General features: G+C 37.9%; 1 protein-coding gene across 1 annotated transcript in view; it reads right to left on the bottom strand.

Moving 5' to 3' along the window:
• Positions 1–21655, bottom strand: part of LOC126339928 (WD repeat-containing protein 76-like) — a 147777-nt gene that overhangs the window by 25975 nt on the left and 100147 nt on the right. Inside the window, exons 8-9 of the mRNA XM_050001673.1 lie at positions 13770–13854; positions 2986–3121 (exon numbers count right to left, since the gene is read on the bottom strand). Coding sequence (XP_049857630.1) covers positions 2986–3121; positions 13770–13854 — 221 coding nt within the window. The remainder of the gene's footprint in view (positions 1–2985; positions 3122–13769; positions 13855–21655) is intronic.

Raw genomic sequence — 21655 nt, 5'->3', positions numbered from 1 at the left:
TTAGGACTCTTTCCATACATTAGACTCCAGTAGTGTGTTACTTGGGACTTTCATATCTGATTTACCTCTACCTTTAAGGTAAGGTTTTTTTACTTCAGAGAGAAGTTTACATCAAGTATGCATGTTAATATCGGTAACTATGCGGAATCTTGAAGTCAGTTATCTCTAATGTTTCAGGTGCTAAAATGATTCATCATCTTGACAGATTAGTGCTGACATGTCCATGATGGTGGCAATTAGTTGAAAACTATGCAGAGTAATAGACTTGCAGTCATTAGTCTTGAGTTGAAATATGGGTACAAAGTACTAATAAGGTTAAAAAAAGATACTTCTGCTTAAGTCCCCACATCACACTGACTACAGATTACTAGAAATTTGTACTCCACCCATTGAGTGTATATCATACCTCAAATAATGGAGGAAGCAATTTTGTAATTACATATTCTACTATGGCAAGCAAAGCATGTCAATTGGTGACAACTGTTACAATCCTTCTAATCAGTAAAGGCATTAAAGGCATATCAATTACTCACCCCCCCCCCCCTCCCCCTTCTTCCCCTGCCCCACTTCTGAAATGCCATTTAGTTCCCACAGTCAAAAAGAAACTCATGAAGATTCGTCTCATAAAATGACGAAAACTGACACTACTATACTCAGAAGCACCGCTGAACACACGTACAATATTTAGCCCTTCATCATACATATATTAGGTTGGCCAGTAAGTTTATAGCACTTTTGGTTTGGTTGTTGGTATTATAGTTGCTATGGGCTTACTTGTTAACTGTCATTTTTTATCTGTGGTTCACTGCTGCTATTTGAGTATAAACGTCTTTTGTCATTTGGAGATAATGAGTTGAACTGTGGATGCTAGAAAGCACCAAATGGAGAAATCTAAAAATTTCTGACATTCCTCTGTTCAAGTTCAACTGAAGGGTGACAGCAGCAGACACAGCCACAAATATTTGTGATATGTACGGGATAATGCCACTGGACAGAGAATGGCAAGAAAATGGTTTTCTCATTTTGAGAAGGGTTGTTTTGACACAGTGATTCTACACATTCAGAAAGACCTTTGGGGTTTGATGAAGATCATTTAAACGCAGTAATCCACAATGATCCACGTCAGTGTAATTGAGAACTAGCAGAAGTGGAACTGCGATCATGCCACCAACATGCAATGTTCACATGCAACGGGGAAGGTTCAAAAATCAGGTATATGGGTACCACATGTTGTAAGATAAAAATCACAAAAATCAACAGTTGGTCATATGTGCATCTCTGCTTGCTCGTCATCAATTGGGTTGTGAGGAACACTGACCATTCCTATCCTGTATGTTACTGGTGCCAAGAAATGGTGTCTTTATGCTAACATAAGGAAAAGAAAGGAATGGTTGCATCCAATCAAAGAGGCAATTCCCCATAGGAAGACTTGCCCACATCCACAAAACATAATGTAATGCATCTGTTGGAACAGTGACATTGTGGTGTACTATGAATTGCTTCCCCAAGCTGTTACCATCACTGCTGACATTTACTGTCAACAAATGAGATGTCTTGCAGACACAATCCAAGAACAATAACCAGGAAGACTGCAAGAAGTGATCCTACTCCACGACAATGCCTGCTCACATTCTGCTAGGCAGGCAAAAAGCACTATACAGGGATTGAGTTGGGGAGTTGTTCTGCATGCACCTTATTCACCTGATCCTGCACCTTCAGATTTTCACCTTTTCCACTGTCTATCAAACAATCTTCAAGAAACTTCCTATCTGGATGAAAATGTGTTCAGAACATGGCTCAAGGAGTTCTTCACCTCAAAACATGTTTTCTACAGTGCAAAACTAAGTAGTTACCACACCAACAGCAGACTGTTGTACGTAGTGAAGGAGAATATATTACTGATGACTGAAGTCTCTGTTATGTGTACATGTTGTGTTTGTTCAACTTATGATAAAACACTAACTTACACACCAACCTAATATATTCCATATTAGGGAATCAATGAGAACTCTTACCATTCTTTTAAGCATCAGATTTTAACAGCCCTGCTGTTTAGCACAAAGAAAACAAACCCAAATTCAGTCCAGCAGTGCAGCAAATATTTCAAACACATGGCTAGAATTTCGATGAGGACTGGATACACATGAAATTTTTGAATGAAGTCATTCCACTTTAGGCAGTTAAAATATTTGTTGTGATTACAATTTCAACACATGGTCACTGTCAAGCATTGTCGGCTGTTGTAACCCACTCAATAACACAAAACTCTTGGCAAGTTGGAACATAGTTCCCAGCAATGTACAAGCTAATGCATGTGATGGTGTAAATTTATCCACTGTTCCCCACACCATCTTTCTAACATGTGTTAGCATGGTGTATGAAAAAGCGGATAAATTTGTACCACCAAATGCATTTGCTTTTACACTGGTGGAAGCTATGTTCCAGCACATCACAGCTTCATTTTAAGTGGGTTACAACATCCCTCAATACTTGACAATGACAATGTGTCAAAACTGTAATCACAACAAATAATATTTTGACAGCCTAAAGCAGACTGACTTCATTTAAAAACCTTTAAGCCTCTTACCAAGAAATGAATCTGAAGAAAACTTCTTGTAGTGCACAAGAGGATGGCAAGAAATAAACATGTCTATTTTTATTAATTTTATGGCCATAAAGATCTTTCAGCATCATCTGCATTCTCCAAAAGAAGACAGAAGGAAGAAGGTAGTATGAGTCGGAGGAGGAAGTTCATGAGCCATTAAGATTAAGCTTTATATAGAAATAATCTGTACTAATAGGTTTTGAAAAATAAAAAAAAATTCTGCAGTGTAAGTCAGTAAGGGCTTCTGGGCAGCAAATACTGTTATCACTTAACTATTACTGTGAAATGCTGCAAGCACTTCATTAAAATACTTTGATTCCCTGATTTGTTTATTGCATAAATGCAATATTACAAATATTGCAATAACAAATAACACTTACCCAAGTCCTGAGCCAGTGACAAAATAATTTTCAGCAACTGGATGATGCTGCACAGTTCTCACAGACCTCTCATGACATTTGTACATGTAAGACAGCTTTCCTTCTCTTTGGTCAAATACTCCTACTTCCCCTGAGCCTGTGAATTAAAGACAAATAAGAAAAGATAAGGTGTAGTCTGCAGATGTAATATCTGTATTTCAAGATAACAGTGAAAGAAAAAAACTTCTGCAAGTAGGATGAAAGTCTGCACACCCTTGATAGTAAATATGACTTACAGAAATTTACTAATATGAAGTAAAAGCTTAACCCTCGAGTGGGCGCACCTACGTTTAAAGTGCAACATTGTTTTCTACCGTTTCATTGTGGTTTTAAAATTTGCATGTTCACTTCTATTCCTTCATTACTGGGTCAGCTAACACAGTGATAAACTGTGCTGTTATATGTCCAAATGAGCAGCAGCAATATAAAATAAAGAGCAAGTGAGCTAAGGACAAATTTACTACCTGAGCTAGCAGCACAACCCACTAATGATATAATTCCCTACACGATAAATAGTAAATGTAGAATTGTTTGGCAAGAATGTGATACAACTGCACTGTTTAATGCTCAGAGTGGTTCATTACTGTTGATAACACTTTTACACTGCATCAGTAATACAATGAAATTTTATTTTATTATTGTTTCATTACACAGTGATTTAGCTTGTAAAAGTTTATTCTATCATTGTTTAATTAAACAAAGATTAGCTGCACAACTGCTCATGTTATGAAAATTGGCACACCCACTCTAAGAGTTAAAATAAGCAACTCCAACTATATGAGATTGCAGCAGTGGTTGTGTGTCTTAATACATTTTCCAACAATAACTAGCAACCTATGCTGTCATTGCATTCCACAAAACGTTAATGGTCTCCCGCCTCTTTACTAACTGGAAATGCATCTAATAGTCCCAACAGCTTGGATATTTTCTTGTGCTTTTATGTGTATATTGGCAGCACTAAGCATTTTGCTTCCTGAGGGCTCATACTTGCCCACAATACTGTCTTTTAACTGTACAGTTTTATCGTCAATTTTGGCTGGTAAGTGGGAAAGAAGGTCTTTTTATTTTTACAAAGTTAGGGGAATAATTATAATACAAGATGGAGAAAATCTTATACTACAGCTGATGGCGCAATATCTGTTTCTGGTTTTGATGTAACAGAGATATCACAACTTCTTTATTCAAACAGAATAAGAAATTAAAGAAACTAAAAGACTGGGTGTGGTGGTGAAGTGACAGCTGTGTAGTGCTGGAATGGGAACAGGGAGGGGGCTGGATGGGTGAGGACAGTGACTATCAAAGGTTGATGCCAGGAGGGTTGCGGTAACATAGGATGTATTGCAGGGAAAGTTCCCACCTGCACAATTCAGAAACACTGGTGTTAGTGGGAAGGATCCATATGGCACAGGCTGTGAAGCAGTCATTGAAATGAGGGGTATCATGTTTGGCAGCGTGTTCAGCTACAGGGTGGTCCACTTGTTTTTTGGCCACAGTTCGTCGGTTGCCGTTCATGTGGACAGACAGCTTGTTGGTTGTCATGCCTACATAGAATGCAGCACAGTGGTTGCTGCTTAGCTTGTAGATCACATGACTGGTTTCACAGGTAGCCCTGCCTTTGATACGATAGGTAATGTTAGTGACCAGACTGGAGTAGGTGGTGGTAGGAGGATGTATGGGACAGGCCTTGCATCTAGGTCTATCACAGAGGTATGAGCCATGAGGTAAGGGATTGGGAGTAGGGGTTGTGTAAGGATGGACGAGAATATTGTGTAGGTTTGGTGGACAGCGAAATACCATGGTAGGAGGGGTGGAAAGAATAGTGAGTAGGACATTTCTCATTTCAGGTCACGATGAGAGGTAGTCGAAACCTTGGCAGGGAATTTAATTCAGTTGCTCCAGTCCCAGATGGTACTGAGTTACAAGGGGAATGCTCCTCTGTGGCCGGACTGTGGGACTTTGGGAGGTGGTGGGAAGACTTTATTCTTTGATTACTCTGTCTCTACACAATATGTATTTTTATCAATGGTGACCTGTATTCAAAATAATCCTGTTTCTGCCAGTAATTCCTTTACTGTATTTTCACAATGTTTGAGACAGCTACTTAATTTAACATTTCAAATCTTGAAACAAGTTAATGTACGGAAAACATATGCGGCCAAAAATGTGAAGTTTAAATTATCTTGTTTCACTGCATTTGCACATCAATGCTATGGAATTATCACATGGATTTCTTTTACACATTCATCTAAACTACAACAGCAAACAAGCAATGATGGAAGAGTAATACTGTAACATACCAAATAATACTTGAACTGCTGACATTTTTTGTGTGTTTGTATCATACTATTTTTAATTGAAGTGACGTGTTCTGTGCAGTGTAATTCTACATGCAAGTGATAATTTTAGTGACTATGTTTTCTCTGTTTAATATATGTTTCTTACTTTTTTGAATGTGCTATTAACCAGAAGTATGAGTTAAGGTTTAGTCTATGTTGTGATAAAGTTAGTTCATCTAGCCTCACAACATAACCAGCTGCAAAGACCTGGTTGGAAATCATGGATGAAATCAAAAACTTTGCTGCAATTCTTTCTACTTTGCTTGGCTATTTTTCTCATAATTATTTCATGAGGATTTCATTTTACCACTTGCTAAACACTAATCTTAACCAATGTTCTTACTTTCTTCTGTTCAAAAATGTAAGTTTTTATGTTTTTAAAGGAACAATACAGCAGAATCTGAGAAGCAAATTGGAATATCCCAATGCAAGTCATCAAAAATTGTCTGAAATTATTCTCATGATATGATAAGCCTTTTACAAAGACAGATCTGTATTCAAATACAGTGTGCAGATACCAGAAACTTATTAAGCTTTTTCAATCGACTTATTTCCTCAGTTCTACAGTACCATTACTCAACAATATTTTTTACAGTGTTCTAGTTATTAAATATTCCTATCGCTGAACAACAGAAAATTAAGAAGTGGTTTTAAACCATGGAATGGTCTAGCAAAACAATGGCTAGTAAAAGGTGAAGCCATGTTCTGCATAAAGCACTATTTTCAAGTTCGTTTCTATGACCATCCTCTGCAGCAAGCATGTGAATACTTGCCTTGTAAATAAAATGCCTTTTCCTGCTGCTACCTAATTTATTTATCTCATACGTGCTTCACCTTATCTTGTCCTAAAGCATCATCAGTGGGATCTATAACAATACAGTTTTGTTGATTTTAGATTAACCAGTTCATGTTGTGAATTTTTTTTAAAAGTTATTACTTTTGATTTGCTGGTCTGTGTTTCCTCACATCTAGTCTGGGGGTCGCACTACCACTATTTTCCTATGCACACAGTGACCCTTGCTGTGTTTACATTTTATTACTGCTAGTACACCATCAATTACTTACTACTATCAGGGTTGTCCCTTGCTTAAAGATACATTAGGTTTGTGAACTTCCACAGTTTATTACAGAATGTCAACATAAAGTAACATTTGTTTTTAAAATCAAAACCTCTTGACCTTTTGTAGTTCAACAGAAATAAAAATGCCACGAGGTCAATTTAAAGCAAAGCTTGACACCTTTCCTCCATCAAGAATTTATACCTGCTGTTTCGAATTGTTCATCACCATCTGAAGCTGATGAGTCATGAGTACATGGTTGGAAACAGAGCAGATCACATCATACTCTGAAGTTGTTATAAGTTGTGAGGATACTGTGCCCCCAGATTGCATGGTAAACTATCTCTTTAAAGAAACTAAGCTACCGGATGTGTCTCACATATGAAAGCTTGTTGTATAGACCTTCAGCAGGGCCACTTTAACACTGCAAAGGCACCTCATAAAATCACGACAGAAATGACAAAACAACTTTTTAGTTTTACAAAAAAGTTTACTTCGCAGTTTACCATGTGCTGTGAGGTCTTCCATCTATGGCTAATTTGCCAACTATAGAGATAACAGCTTGAGAAGGGGGAAAAAAGTTTGCACTCCTCCAACAATTTAGATATTTTCCAGTTGCTAGATATGACTGAGTGGGGAGGCTCTCCTTTGCATGTCAGCTACATACATCATTGACAGAGATGAAATCTCCCCTGCACCTCTGTGATAACACACAGCTTCAACCCAATTATTTATGTTGATATCAACAGAGTAATCCTCTGCATTTGTCCTAGCCATGTGCTATGTCAGTTAAATTTGGCTGTCGCCATACACCAGGTACTTGCAACCTTATGTGCATATTTCAAAATCTGTTGATGGTTTTCTCTACTTGGATGGGAAAAAATATTTAGTAATGTAACACTGAACTAATTCAGCAACACTTATATATCACTTTTCTTTGTTGAAAATATATCACCAAATAATGTGACTAGACTAAATTGATACAGTCGCTACGGAGAATATTGGTAACTGCCACAATGTAGTGAGAAAATGTCGACAGCGTCGAGGCTGCCTACATTTTTTTTCATGTTTGGCACTGACTAACCACCTTGGATGGAGGTGTTACTATCTTTTTGCACTGTAGTTCTGTAGTGCTCATAGCCCAGTAATTATGGAATGGAGCAGATATACTTGAAACTCGAAGTTGATATACCAGTGATACAGGCACAGTAAGAGTAGCTGACATCTGTAGTTAGTAACTACAAGGACAGAAGGTAGATGACAATCACTGCCAACCTTCCAAATCAACCAACAGGTTCAACAGATGCTACAAATCTACTCTCTCTAGGCACATCCAACAGTGTCGCTGTCCTGGAGACTGCTGATAAAACTGTGAAGATAACCCAAAAAATTCAGGAACACTGACAGGACAGGGAAAAGAAGTCTTAAGGTTACAAAGACCAAGAAGGAGGTCCTGCTAGATAGTAGTGATGGAAGTCTGAATTAGTACAGAACAGCCTGTGTGGGATATACCACATAATGAAAATGTTTCAACCAAAAGCAAAACCCAGCAATGGTCTTTGGCTTTAGCTCTCTGGGAAAGATCTTGATAAGCAAGTGAATGCACTGATTATTTTGGGGGGGGGGGGGGGGGGTTAACTTTTACGTGTAGAAGTTCAGGAGTCACTCAACATATTGGGACAAATACATCACTTCACATACAGTTGGAACACATGAAAAACAGCTTGTCTGGATGTTTCTGGCAGAGGAAAGATGTAAAAGTAATTTGTAGAAGTATGCTGAGAAGCCACGCATCACCTTGGCAATTCATACTTCCAACATTTTCACTTGCCTTTCTTACTATACATTTTTCCACGAGAAAGAGCTCTCTAATAAATCATAGACACTGTTGCAACACTCAGAGAAGAAATAAATAAGGTAATTTGGTTAGCTCAAGGGCTAACTATTATAACACATTTGGACTTCTCCATTAGAACATAAGCAACTAATTAAATAAGAAAGGTGTGCTTATATCCCAGAAGGTATTTCTACAGATGTGCTTTGCGTAACAGATCCTCTGGAAGCCACAGAAACTAAACAGATGCACTTAGATACAAGTTAGTACCACATTACTGTAGAATAATATATAGGAAGAGGACCTGGTTATAATGTCACAGGCCCTAGACCTCGATGAGTGATGCTCTGAACTGCCCTCGATGGTGCACCTCAGTATAAGACTTGAAAAAACACAGGTTGGGGTTCCAGCAGTGTTCAGGCTACCAATAGCAAATTCTTTAAACATCTATAAGCATTTAAGAAGTACAATTTTACACACCATTACCCTATTCTGACAATTTACAGCATGACCCATTGGAAGGAGGTTATGGACACACTGTAGATGGTAAATTTGACTGTTTCCAGAAAATTCTTATAGTATTAATATCCCGTGTTCCTATACAATGAATGAGAGACAATCACAGATGAAGTTGACAGAAGAAACTACAACATCTGCGATCACAGTATCATGCGCCAGAAAGGGATAACTTTAAAGTAGGTTAGCTCTAATCGAGAATTAAAGCGGCACAACAGGGTGTATACATGGAAAGAAAAAGTCCCGGATTTCTCGGTTAAAATCACACTTTTGCTCATGTGAAATACACTTCTTCCAAGATGAAAAATACACTTTTTCCATGACAATTTATAGTACACTTTCCCTTGAAGTATCAATACTTTGAATGGTTAAGGTTTTACACACTAGCATGGAACTTCAGAGAATGAAAAAATTGGGGGGGGGGGGGGGGGGGGGGTGGGGCAGTGGAAAGATCTGTGATGTGATGATGCACATTTTATATTTTTGTATTCTTCTTACAAAAGTATAGATAACACCATTTTAGTTTCTGAAGCATCGATCAAAATCTAGACTGAAATGCGCTTTTGTAAGCCAATCATAGCTCATGTCATGTGATCTTGCCACCCATGACAGCAGATATTCAGTGCATAGGACACGTGATGCTGTCAGCCAATAGCAACATCATTGTTACGTGGTGTGAAAACACCAATAGGAAAATTTAAGTTTTCACATATATTACTGGTCTTTAAGATTAATAGGCCACATGAAAAGCTAAGCTTTCACATAAAATAGTGGTCTTTTTTGCATGTGTTACATAGTCTGGTCTTCTGGGCTTGAAATGTTTCTATGTGGCTAGTCCTTAATGTGTTAAGCTTTAACTGAGAGTCAGTGCTCCGTGATATAAGAAATTCATTGCACATTCGGCACATGTAACATAATTCATCTTAAGTAAAAGGAAATGTACTTTTAAATTAACGCTTTTCAAAGCACCATTCGCAGTACTTTCTCACGACCTGTTAGAAATAGCTTTGTTGCCAGAAAGTGCCAGAAAACAAGTGTTAATGTGTATGGGCACCTACAATGATGCAGGAAGCCTATTATGTTGGTACATATGTAGTATTAAGAGATGTCTTAAAAGAAATGGGATATTCCAAGAGCAATGGAATTTTTTACACCATACTAAAATGCGTAATTCGGCTTTAAGTGCACATTCATATGTCCAGACACACAATAAAGTAGGCCCCAATACGATACTAAGATTACAGTTCAGTTTTCTGGATGCAAATTTTCTTTGAGTACCAGTACTGTATTCTCATGTTTGGTTCTTTATTATGGCATGGATGCAAATTTTCTTTGAGTACCAGTACTGTATTCTCATGTTTGGTTCTTTATTATGGCATAATGACATACTTGCAAGAAGATGAAAAGGTGTACTTAAAATTCAGTGAACAGTTTAAACTAGCCAATAGTGCGGAACGGAACACTTCATTTCTAATAAATTGGACTGCATCTGGGGAAAAGCTTAATAAAAGCCACATTCGTTTAGCAAATCGATAAAAATAACTTCATTGTTCTTCAGGGCTACTGACTGCCAAAAACATGAAAATAAAATAAAATCAGAAAACTGAAACCAATAACATAATTATGTGACTGTCTTAATTCACTTGATAGCTCCCAACCACAGAAATCCATTTTGTTTTCATTTGATGTGAGAAGTGTAAACGAAGAGGAAACAGCAAAACCACTAAAAGAATACACGGCTTACACGGATACTAACCCCCTTCCGACTACAACACAGACTACTATGCGCATGCGGCAATCTGGCAGCTTGGGCACACCAGAAATTTTTTTTATGGCTGCTTGTTGCTACTGCTGATACAGGGTGTATATGCAGACAAGGAAAAAAAATCCCAGATTTTTCCCAGATCTCCCAGTTAAAAATACATATTCTCCTGGATGAAAATACACTTTTTCCATGTTAAGTGACAGTATACTTTCCCTCTGAACTGTAAAACTTTTCCTTTGAATGGCTATGGTTTTATATAGCAGCTTAGAATTTCCTGGCACTTTAGAAAACAAAACTCAGGGGGGAAAACACATTTTGGAAAGATCTTTGATGTGCAGCAACACGTACGCTTCCGTGTTACGAAAGTATAAATTCGAATTCCACCAACAGGAAACATTAATCGTTTAAATTAATATACATAGTGTTGCTACAAGAAAAGCAAAGCTTTTGTATAAAATATTAGTTCGAAGATAAATAAGCTACAAGAGAAGCTAAGCTTTCACATATTATGATGATCTGTTTAGCGCATGTTATACTTTAAGATACGTCACACAAATATGCCAGTAAAATTGTTAATATCGACAAGATACATCACATAAATATGCCAGTAAAATTTTTAATACCGGCATAAATCTTTGATCTTCTGTGCTTGAAATTTTTCTAAATGACTCGTCATCAAAGAGTTGATTTTTAAAAGAGGAAATGCTCTATGATTTAAGAAATTCATTGTACATTCTCCGCACATTGTTCATCTTGCGTAAAAGGAAATTTACTTTGAAAATAATGCTTTTCGAACAACAATTCAAAATATTTTCACACTAAGTATTATAAATAGATTTATTTCAGCAGTTGCCAGAGAGCGCCAGATAAGCGGCATCACCGCACTGGCGCAGCTAGTAGGAAGCCCGTATGTTCGTACATCTAAAACATTAGAAGATCTTGCATTATGTCATAAAAGAAACAAAACATCAGAGGATACTCCAAGAGCATCGGAATTTCGTGAAGCATACTAAAATGCATAGTTTGCCTTACAGTGCACATTCATATGTCCAGATTCCCAATGACGTAGGCCTCAACATGATATGAAGCTTTTCAGTGTGGTTTTCAGGGTGAAAATGTCTGAGTACCAGTACTGCATTATCTCATGTTTGGTTCTTTATTGTGGCATAATGCCATACGTGCTAGAAGATGAGAACATGCACTTGAAATACAGCGAACAGGTGAAACTAGCCAACAGTGTGGTATTAAACACTTCCTTTTCAAATAAATTGACTTCCTCAGCAGGAAAGCTTAGTAAAAGCCGTCAAAAATTTATATAAAAAAATTTCAAAAGTAAGTTCATTTTGAAGCACACGTCTTTCTGAAGAGTCTGATACATAAAACATATATCTTTGACAAAATTTAACGACGCGTTATTTGGTCGTAAGTGTGCAGTGCAGTGCCATGCCTCTTCAAACAATAATCTTACACCACAAGTCACTGCATTTCCCTCTGTGGAACTCAAACAAGGATATTTTGTAATGGATGCCAGCAAATTATTTCAGGACAGAGGGAATTAAACACACAGGGACTTCAACTGGCCCTGTTTAATGTAGCGATCTGGCCAAAAATTTTCTGTCAAAATTTCACTTTCTTGGATACACCAAGAAGATAATACGTAATCTTTCTTACCTGTTATTCCTGTTGGTCATTTATTTCCACTCTGGTAGTCTGAATATATGGATTTCGCTAGTAATTATAACAACGCTGAAGATTCGCAAACGAAATCAACCACATAAACAAGCAGCAGTTGGCATTCACCAGTTCGGCTTTATTCAGCACAGCTCCTATATCCCCGTCCGTTTTGTCTGCAGGAAAGTTTATTTTTAGATGCGATGAGGATTCCCCTGGCAGAGACATCACGTAAAATAAGCACACATTCAAAAATCAACTTAGAATGTGTTCAAAAACCAGCAGGGGTGCGTTTCAAAATCATATGAATAATCGATAGACCAACGTGCGCTTGATGCTAGGTGCTTTGTGACAGAAGGTTTCTCCCCCCCCCCCCCCCCCCCCCCCCCCACACACACACAAGAATTTTACAGAGGCATATTAAATTCAAAAGGTATCAAAATGACTTCCAAACAATGGAAAATCCAGGATGGAATGTAACAATTTTATGAGAAGGAAAGCTGCTACTCACCGTATAGCAGAGATGCCAAGTCGCACACGGAGACAATAAAAAGACTCTCACAATTAATGATTTTGGCCATTCTGTCCTACATCATCATCAACAACAACAACGACACCACACACACACACACACACACACACACACACACACACACACACACACACACACACACACACACACACACACACACACAGTAGTCTCAAAATAATTCCCTGAATTGTTAGTGTGAATAGACCATCATTAGTCTCAATTTGTTTACATCTTTTACTTGCCTTCAATGGCTGTTTCTCACTACCAGTGTATAATATGACCATTCCACATCCTTGAACACACACTTCCACAATGGGTTAACATAATACAGCATGTAAATGGTAAGAACTGTGGTATATTTAGTTCAATAAAATTGAGCTGTATCTCCTCACAGTTCTTACTGTATCTCTATTTACCCCCCCGGTACCCAAAATGCTGCAAGGTTCTCGACAGTCAGTTTGGATGTCAGTCTCCTCCCTGTTAGTTGTCTGCTCCTCACTGCAATGTTTCTTGTTATTCCACCACAGGAAAATTGTCTCCAATACTTGCCTAATGTCTGAAGAATGGATGCATGAACCACACAATGGATCACATCTTTGTCAGTGATGAAAAAAGGATTTTGGTGGCACACCATTCAGTCCATCCAACAGAGAGGATATGGTGCAGACGTGTTTACTAGAAGTGTAGAGGAAGCAGAATTACAGGATACTGGTGTAGAAGTATCTGTGAGATAGGGAGTGGAATGATAGGTCACTGGTGGAAAACAAACCCTAAAGCAGTTAAAAAATATGTCATACATGCATTATTCGGATGCTAAAGCCACTAACTTGAGAGGGGTCTCGACAATTGAACCTCTTGGGCATCTAGTAGCAGAACTCCACTATTTGCAAGTCAGCATTAAATTTAATTCTATAATGTACACATCAGAATGTAATTGTCCATGTGAAACTAAGGCAATGTGGCAATGTCACAATGTGTTAATTAATGCAAGATAAATTCACACTGTATAAATTAAGTAAAAATTAACACATACCATGAGCTATCAACAGCACTTCTCTGCTCATTTCTGTATGCCAACAAGTATGGTGTCCGTATGTATCTTCATCACTTGCATAAACCTGTAAAAAAGGCAATTAGAAACTAACAAATCAGATGCTTTAATTTTTTCCACTGTTGTTTTATAGCGTTCAGCCTGGAGACAGTCTGATGCAGCTCTCCGTTTCACTGAATTCAATGATGGTACAAACAGTTTATTAACTAAAGAAGAGTTTATATGCTCTAAAACAGCTCCAAATAATTGGAATGAAAAACTGACAAATTATCTGATGACAGTAGGATTTGTAAATATGGATGATTAAGTCTTGTTTTTATTACAATGAAAGCCAAATCATCATCATAGCATTGTTTTTTGATAACTGATAGTATCTATAGAGTCACATCTTGGAATGGAAATTAAAGTATGTTCACAGCAAATTTTTGTAAATCTTATTACATATAAAAAGAAAACCTTAAGGCGTTTTAAATTTGATGATTTCAATCCAGTAACTACAGCTATGATGTATGGGATGTTGACAGATGAAAATCTTGTCTATGATGACTCACTGGAAAGAACACAACTGTACTGATTAGTTTTGCTATTAATTATTTAAGTATATTTAGTAATAAGCCAATGGTCAGTCACTGGAAAATAGTACAATGCATTTTTCTCCAACTAAATATAACTATTAAGTGTTACATATTCTTTGATAAGAGATCAACACTGCTTGCCTGTGCTGATTCTGATTACGGAAATGATACCACAACTAAATGTTCCACCAGCAACACTCATATGACGCAAGGAGGATACGTGCTCAAAAGCAAAGCCTTTTGGCAACATCTACAACTGAAATGGAATACCGAAGTGCTGTCTCTTCGTTCATGATGTATCTTTGATTCAATGTCTTGGACAAGAGTTTGGAATTTCAGGTTTAAATCAATTGACAAATGTGTATTGACAATCAAGTTCCCACACTATGTTATAAAAGTATCTTTGAACGAAAAACAACAAAGGGCAAGGAGCATATTGAAATACCACAAACGTTCATTCAACATGCTTTTACGTTAATTTTCAGTAAAGTGATCACAGTTTGAAATAATGTAACAACATTTTATTGCATTAAAGCAGATACAGAATAAACAGAACACACACATTTGAAACAAAAACAAACAACATTCACAGAATAACAGCAAAGAACATATCTATCAGCAGAGGCAGAGACTCACTCACCATAACAACAACAAGAACATAATATTGGAATGTTGCTATTCAAAAAAGAGTATCATTCAACAATGGTGACTGTTTCTCTAATAAGTCGACAATAATAGTTGGTTGCTATTTCAGTAATAAATGAAGTCTGTCATTCCTTGTAGCCTTGTGCTTTTATGTGAGCATTTAAATGAAAGACAATGCCCAGATTTTACAAGTAGTCTTGATAGGTTATGGGCCCAATTGAGCTAGAAATCTAGGGAAGTAAAAAGGTGGCAATTTGCAAGTGTAAAAGGACTGTGCTTTTCCTGTGAGAAGACGCGTGTCATATGTTGGAAAATAGCTTCATCAGCAAAAGACGCAGCATCAAACAGTGTGCTGAAATTATAAGGACAATGCAAGTTTTTTAACATGGGACTTGGAAATAAATGCTATAATGATGGCGAAAGGGCCTTTGCGGGTACGTTACTGGCCATACCAAGAAAATTTAAGGAGGGCGGGGGGAGAGGGGGGTGCTTCCAAGTGGGGGGGGGGGGGGGGGGGAAGACATACAGTTACATCTCAAATTACTTCACCAGATTTTAAGCAAATCCCATTTTTCACAAATATTTCCAGCTGTCCCAGTGAAACTCCCACTTTGAGAAAAAGTGGGATTCTAAGGAATAAACACAATACATTTTACAAATTGAAATCCAGCTTTTACACACTGTGTATGAATGAGCGAATTTCTATCCATTTCACATAGGTTGTATATTTTGTTATGTGATTCGCTAAATAGTAATCGATTCCACTGGTAAACATTTACCTAGATCATTGTCAATGACGCAACTTCCTTTGTAGCGACATCAGTAGATTCATTGAAGAAATCTAAATCTGTTTCCATGTGATTCAAGTCGCATGATCTGATGTTGCAGTCACTGAGTCTATGAAGCAGAAAAAGTGTAACTGTTCAATTTTACTTTTGTGAATTTCTGGCCTGCAAACATAGAAAGCTAAAAATTCAGCAAAAGCTGGGAATCGTCCACTATGCTGATCGCAATTTTAACACAAATCTCTCTGATATGGTGAAAAAATATATGATTTTGCACTGTCTACATGTGCAGCATATTCAAAAAATAAGGAAGCATTCTTAAATTCTGAAACTAACACTTCCTTTGGATCCAAGAAGGAACAATATTCTTATGTCTGCATTCAATTAAGTGGAAAATATTCCTCTGTAATAGGTCCAAGGACTGAAGTGGAAGCTTTCCTATAATCGAAAACGTGCTGCAAGAGAAAGCTCATGAAATTGCTCTGAAGACCTGCACTGAAAATCTCAGTGCACTGAAAAGGCTGGTTTAATTGTTTTAAAAGATGCCACAATCTGTCGTTTCAAGGTATAAGTGGAGAAAGTGAGAGACTGGTAACAGGAAGAGTAAGTTATTGGAAGAATAACACTTAATTCCCAGGTGTCTCCGAAATATACATATGTTATTTTGTACTTCAGAGTACAACAGCAGTCCCTGGGGACATCAGTAATATTTACGACTTTTTCAGGCATTTAGATGCCAAGAACAATGCACCAGGTAAAGACTTTTTACTTCTTACAGACCCCCCATGCCCTGTACAATCCAAGGGAACACTATTTCTGAGGAATGTGAATGCTGTGTTCCATCCCCGAACTGCAAGAGTTATCTGCAGCCTCTGGACCTGGGCATAATATGCTCTGTTACAGCCAAATACAGAGTAGCAATTGTGGAGAAGTCTATTTCACTCTTTGAGAGGAAGGAAGTAAGTGATGAAGCTCCATGTTGTGCAGGCTACACATGTATTTGTTGCTGCCTAGAATTCTGTAATACAACAGACAGTGTTAAGTTGTTGCACAAAGGCTGGCTGCAGTATATCAGGTGCTGTTTAATTACCACAGGATCACTCTCTTGGATACGACATGTAAGGTGTTTTAGTAGTGTCCAACCGAACATTCGACTTTGGCCAAAAATCCCCCTACAACTTCAGCCAAAATATGCCACAGTTTTGACTGAAGCCAAAGGTTTCTAGCAAGCGCCAAAACAAAATTAACTATCAGAACTTTGCATGCACGGTGGCCAACCAACAAACTGTAACAGTCACGAAGCTTTCAAATACTTGGCACAGACTGCATTGTGGCGGTTGGCCACCATCACCAGTAAATAGAAGTTCGTAAGCGAATTATATTATCAACTTCAGTGTTTTATAGTAGACTGCAAAATATTTATCTGACAGAGGAAGAGAATATGGAGTTTGCAAAAAGCACATAAAAACCAAAAAACTAAGTATGTTTTTACAATATTTATTAAGGTATTTACTTCTCAATAGTATTTCAAGTGCTATTTATATTTTGATGTCTCTTCTTAATGTTACAGTATTAGAGACAAGCATCACTGTATCTTCTGAAGTTTTGCTGGTTCCCTAAGATCCCTCAGTTCTCGGAGCTCGTCGGTAGAATCTGGAATGTTCCATAGCTCTAGGCACTGCTGCCAACGAACACAATTTGCGCTACAATGAACAGACGTTCAGTGCGCAGTGAACATTTAGTGATAGCTATTGACTCGTTACTGATTATATCCATTTTGAGTATTAAAATAATTATTTACTTGGTTTTCAGTGGCTCCTTCATTGAAGAATTATGCCTCTGCAGGCTTTACTTTTTTCCATATTTCATTTTCATTGATATAATTATGTACGACACCTCATATTTGAACTTCTCGAACTGCCATTCGAAATATTTTCCTGTAGTCTGTTAGAAATAGGTTCACTGAATCAGTTACCACAGAGCACCAGAATACAGGCATTACTGTGCACACGCAGCTACCATAACATGAGATGCCTGTGGTCTGTGAATTTGGAATTTCATGTGCAGTGGAGCATCACATGATCATGTGAAGCAGTGCAGTATGTTTGGAGGAGATATATAGAGTTCGTGTACATAGAGCAATTGCTCTGTCATATCCTCTCCAGATAAGGAATGAAAAATTAAAAAGCACCCCTTGGCACAATATTCATTTTAAAACTAGACTTTACAACTCAGTGTACTTTAATATACTGCAATATGGTGAGTAACTTTTTTATTTATGCTTTGCGATACTCTTAACTAGCATTTCCAATCAAATTTACAACCACACAGCACTACAAATTTCTTTCAATAATAACAATAATAATAATAAAGCAGTTGTTTGCATAGTCCACAACTAAGAACAATAACCTTTTCATGACTTCTTAACCATATAAAAATTAATGAGGTTACTTGTGAACCCATAAAACTGTGTAACTGACTTAACTGATGTATAATCAACAGTTACCCCCCATGAACCACAAACCTTGGCGTTGGTGGGGAGGCTTGGGTGCCTCAACGATACAGATAGCCGTACCGTAGGTGCAACCACAATGGAGGGGTATCTGTTGAGAGGCCAGACAAACGTGTGGTTCCTGAAGAGGGACAGCACCCTTTTCAATAGTTGCGGGGCAACTGTCTGGATGATTTACTGATCTGGCCATTTAACACTAACCAAAATAGCCTTGCTGTTCTGGTACTGCGAACGGCTGAAAGCAAGGGGCAACTACAGCCATACTTTTTCCCGAGAGCATACAGCTTTACTGTATGATTAAATGATGAAGGCGTCCTCTTGGGTAAAATATCCCGGAGGTTAAATGGAGCCCCACTCGGATCTCTAGGCGGGGACAACTCAGGACGACGTTGTTATCAGGAGAAAGAAATATGGCGTTCTAAGGATAGGAGCGTGGAATGTCAGATCTCTTAATCGGGCAGGTAGGTTAGAAAATTTAAAAAGGGAAATGGATAGGTTAAAGTTAGATATAGTGGGAATTAGTGAAGTTCGGTGGCAGGAGGAACAAGACTTTTGGTCAGGTGAATACAGCGTTATAAATACAAAATCAAATAGGGGTAATGCAGGAGTAGGTTTAATAATGAATAAAAAAAATAGGAGTACGGGTAAGCTACTACGAACAGCATAGTGAACGCATTATTGTGACCAAGATAGACATGAAGCCCACGCCTGCTACAGTAGTACAAGTTTATATGCCAACTAGCTCTGCAGATGAAGAAATTGATGAAATGTATGAGGAGATAAAAGAAATTATTCAAAAAGTGAAGGGAGACGAAAATTTAATAGTCATGGGTGACTGGAATTCGGCAGTAGGAAAAGGGAGAGAAGGAAACAAAGTAGGTGAATATGGATTGGGGCTACGAAATGAAAGAGGAAGCCATCTGGTAGAATTTTGCACAGAGCATAACTTAATCGTAGCTAACACTTTGTTTAAGAATAAGGAAAGAAGGTTGTATACATGGAAGAACCCTGGAAATACTAAAAGGTATAAGATAGATTATATATTGGTAAGACAGATTTAGGAACCAGGTTTTAAATTGTAAGACATTTCCAGGGGCAGATGTGGACTCTGTCCACAATCTATTGGTTATGAACTGTAGATTAAAACTGAAGAAAATGCAAAAAGGAGGGAATTTAAGGAGATGGGACCTGGATAAACTGAAAGAACCAGAGGTTGTAGAGAGTTTCAGGGAGAGCATAAGGGAACAATTGACAGGAATGGGGGAAAGAAATACGGTAGAAGAAGAATGGGTAACTTAGAGGGATGAAATAGTGAAGGCAGCAGAGGACCGACTAGGTAAAAAGACGACGGCTCGTAGAAACCCTTGGGTAACAAAAGAAATATTGAATTTAATTGATGAAAGAAGAAAATATAAAAATGCAGTAAATGAAGCAGGCAAAAAGGAATACAAACGTCTCAAAAATGAGATCAACAAGAAGCACAAAATGGCGATGGAGGCATGGCTAGAGGACAAATGTAAGGATGTAGAGGCTTATCTCACTAGGGTTAAGATAGATACTGCTTATAGGAAAATTAAAGAGACCCTTGGAGAAAGGAGAACCACTTGCATGAATATGAAGAGCTTTGATGGAAACCCAGTTCTAAGCAAAGAAGGGAAAGCAGAAAGGTGGAAGGAGTATATAGAGGGTCTATACAAGATCGATGTACTTGACGGCGATGTTATGGAAATGGAAGAGGATGTAGATGAAGATGAAGATGAAATGGGAGATATGATACTGCGTGAAGAGTTTGACAGAGCACTGAAAGACCTGAGTCGAAACAAGGCCCCCGGAGTAGACAACATTACATTAGAACTATTGACAGCCTTGGGAGAGCCAGTCCTAACAAAACGCTACCACCTGGTGAGCAAGTTGTATGAGACAGGCGAAATACCCTCAAACTTCAAGAAGAATATAATAATTCCAATCCCAAAGAAAGCAGGTGTTGACAGATGTGAAAATTACCAAACTATTAGTTTAATAAGTCACAGCTGCAAAATACTAACGCGAAGTCTTTACAGACGAATGGAACAACTGATAGAAGCCAACCTTGGGGAAGATCAGTTTGGATTCCGTAGGAATGTTGGACCACGTGAAGCAATACTGACCCTACAACTTATCTTAGAAGAAAGATTAAAGAAAGGCAAACCTACGTTACTAGCATTTGTAGACTTCGAGAAATGCTTTTGACAATGTTGATTGGAATACTCTCTTTCAAATTCTGAAGGTGGCAGAGGTAAAATACAGGGAGCGAAAGGCTATTTACAATTTGTACAGGAAGGAGATGGCAGTTATAAGAGTTGAGGGGTATGAAAGGGAAGCAGTGGCTGAGAAGGGAGTGAGACAGGCTTGTTGCCTATCCCCGATGTTATTAAGTTTGTATATTGAGCAAGCAATAAAGGAAACAAAAGAAAAGTTCGGAGTAGGAATTAAAATCCATGGAGAAGAAATAAAAACTTTGAGGTTCGCCGATTACATTGTAATTCTGTCAGACTTTGAAGTGCATAACGGAATGGACAGTATCTTGAAAGGAGGATATACAATGAAGATCAGCAAAAGCAAAACTAGGATAATGGAATGTCGTAGAATTAAGTCGGGTGATGCTGAGGGAATTAGATTAGGAAATGAGACACTTAAAGTAGTAAATGAGTTTTGCTATTTGGGGAGCAAAATAACTGATGATGGTCAATGTAGAGATGATATAAAATGTAGCCTGGCAATGGCAAGGTAAGCGTTTCTGAAGAAGAAAAATCTGTTAACATTGAGTATAGATTTAAGTGTCAGGAAGTCATTTCTGAAAGTATTTGTATGGAGTGTAGCCATGTATGGAAGTGAAACATGGACGATAAATAGTTTAGACAAGAAGAGAACAGAAGCTTTCAAAATGTGGTGCTACAGAATAATGCTGAAGATTATATGGGTAGATCGCATAACTAATGAGGAGGTACTGAACAGAATTGGGGAGAAAAGAAGTTTGTGGCACAACTTGACCAGAAGAAGGGATCGGTTGGTAGGACATGTTCTGAGGCATCAAGGGATCACCAATTTAGTATTGGAGGGCAGTGTGGAGAGTAAAAATCGTAGAGGGAGACCAAGAGATGAATACACTAAGCAGATTCGGAAGGATGTAGGTTGCAGTAGGTACTGGGAGCAAGACGCTTGCACAGGATAGAGTAGCATGGAGAGCTGCATCAAACCAGTCTCAGGACTGAAAACAACAACAACAACAAAAAATTATGTGAATGCATTATAATTCATTGGCTGCTCCCAGCCACAGATATCTGGTTTGTTTTCATTTGAAATGAGAGCTGT

Source organism: Schistocerca gregaria, chromosome 1 (assembly GCF_023897955.1).
Source record: "Schistocerca gregaria isolate iqSchGreg1 chromosome 1, iqSchGreg1.2, whole genome shotgun sequence".
Classification (NCBI taxonomy): domain Eukaryota; kingdom Metazoa; phylum Arthropoda; class Insecta; order Orthoptera; family Acrididae; genus Schistocerca; species Schistocerca gregaria.
This window is presented reverse-complemented; position numbering and strand designations above follow the sequence as displayed.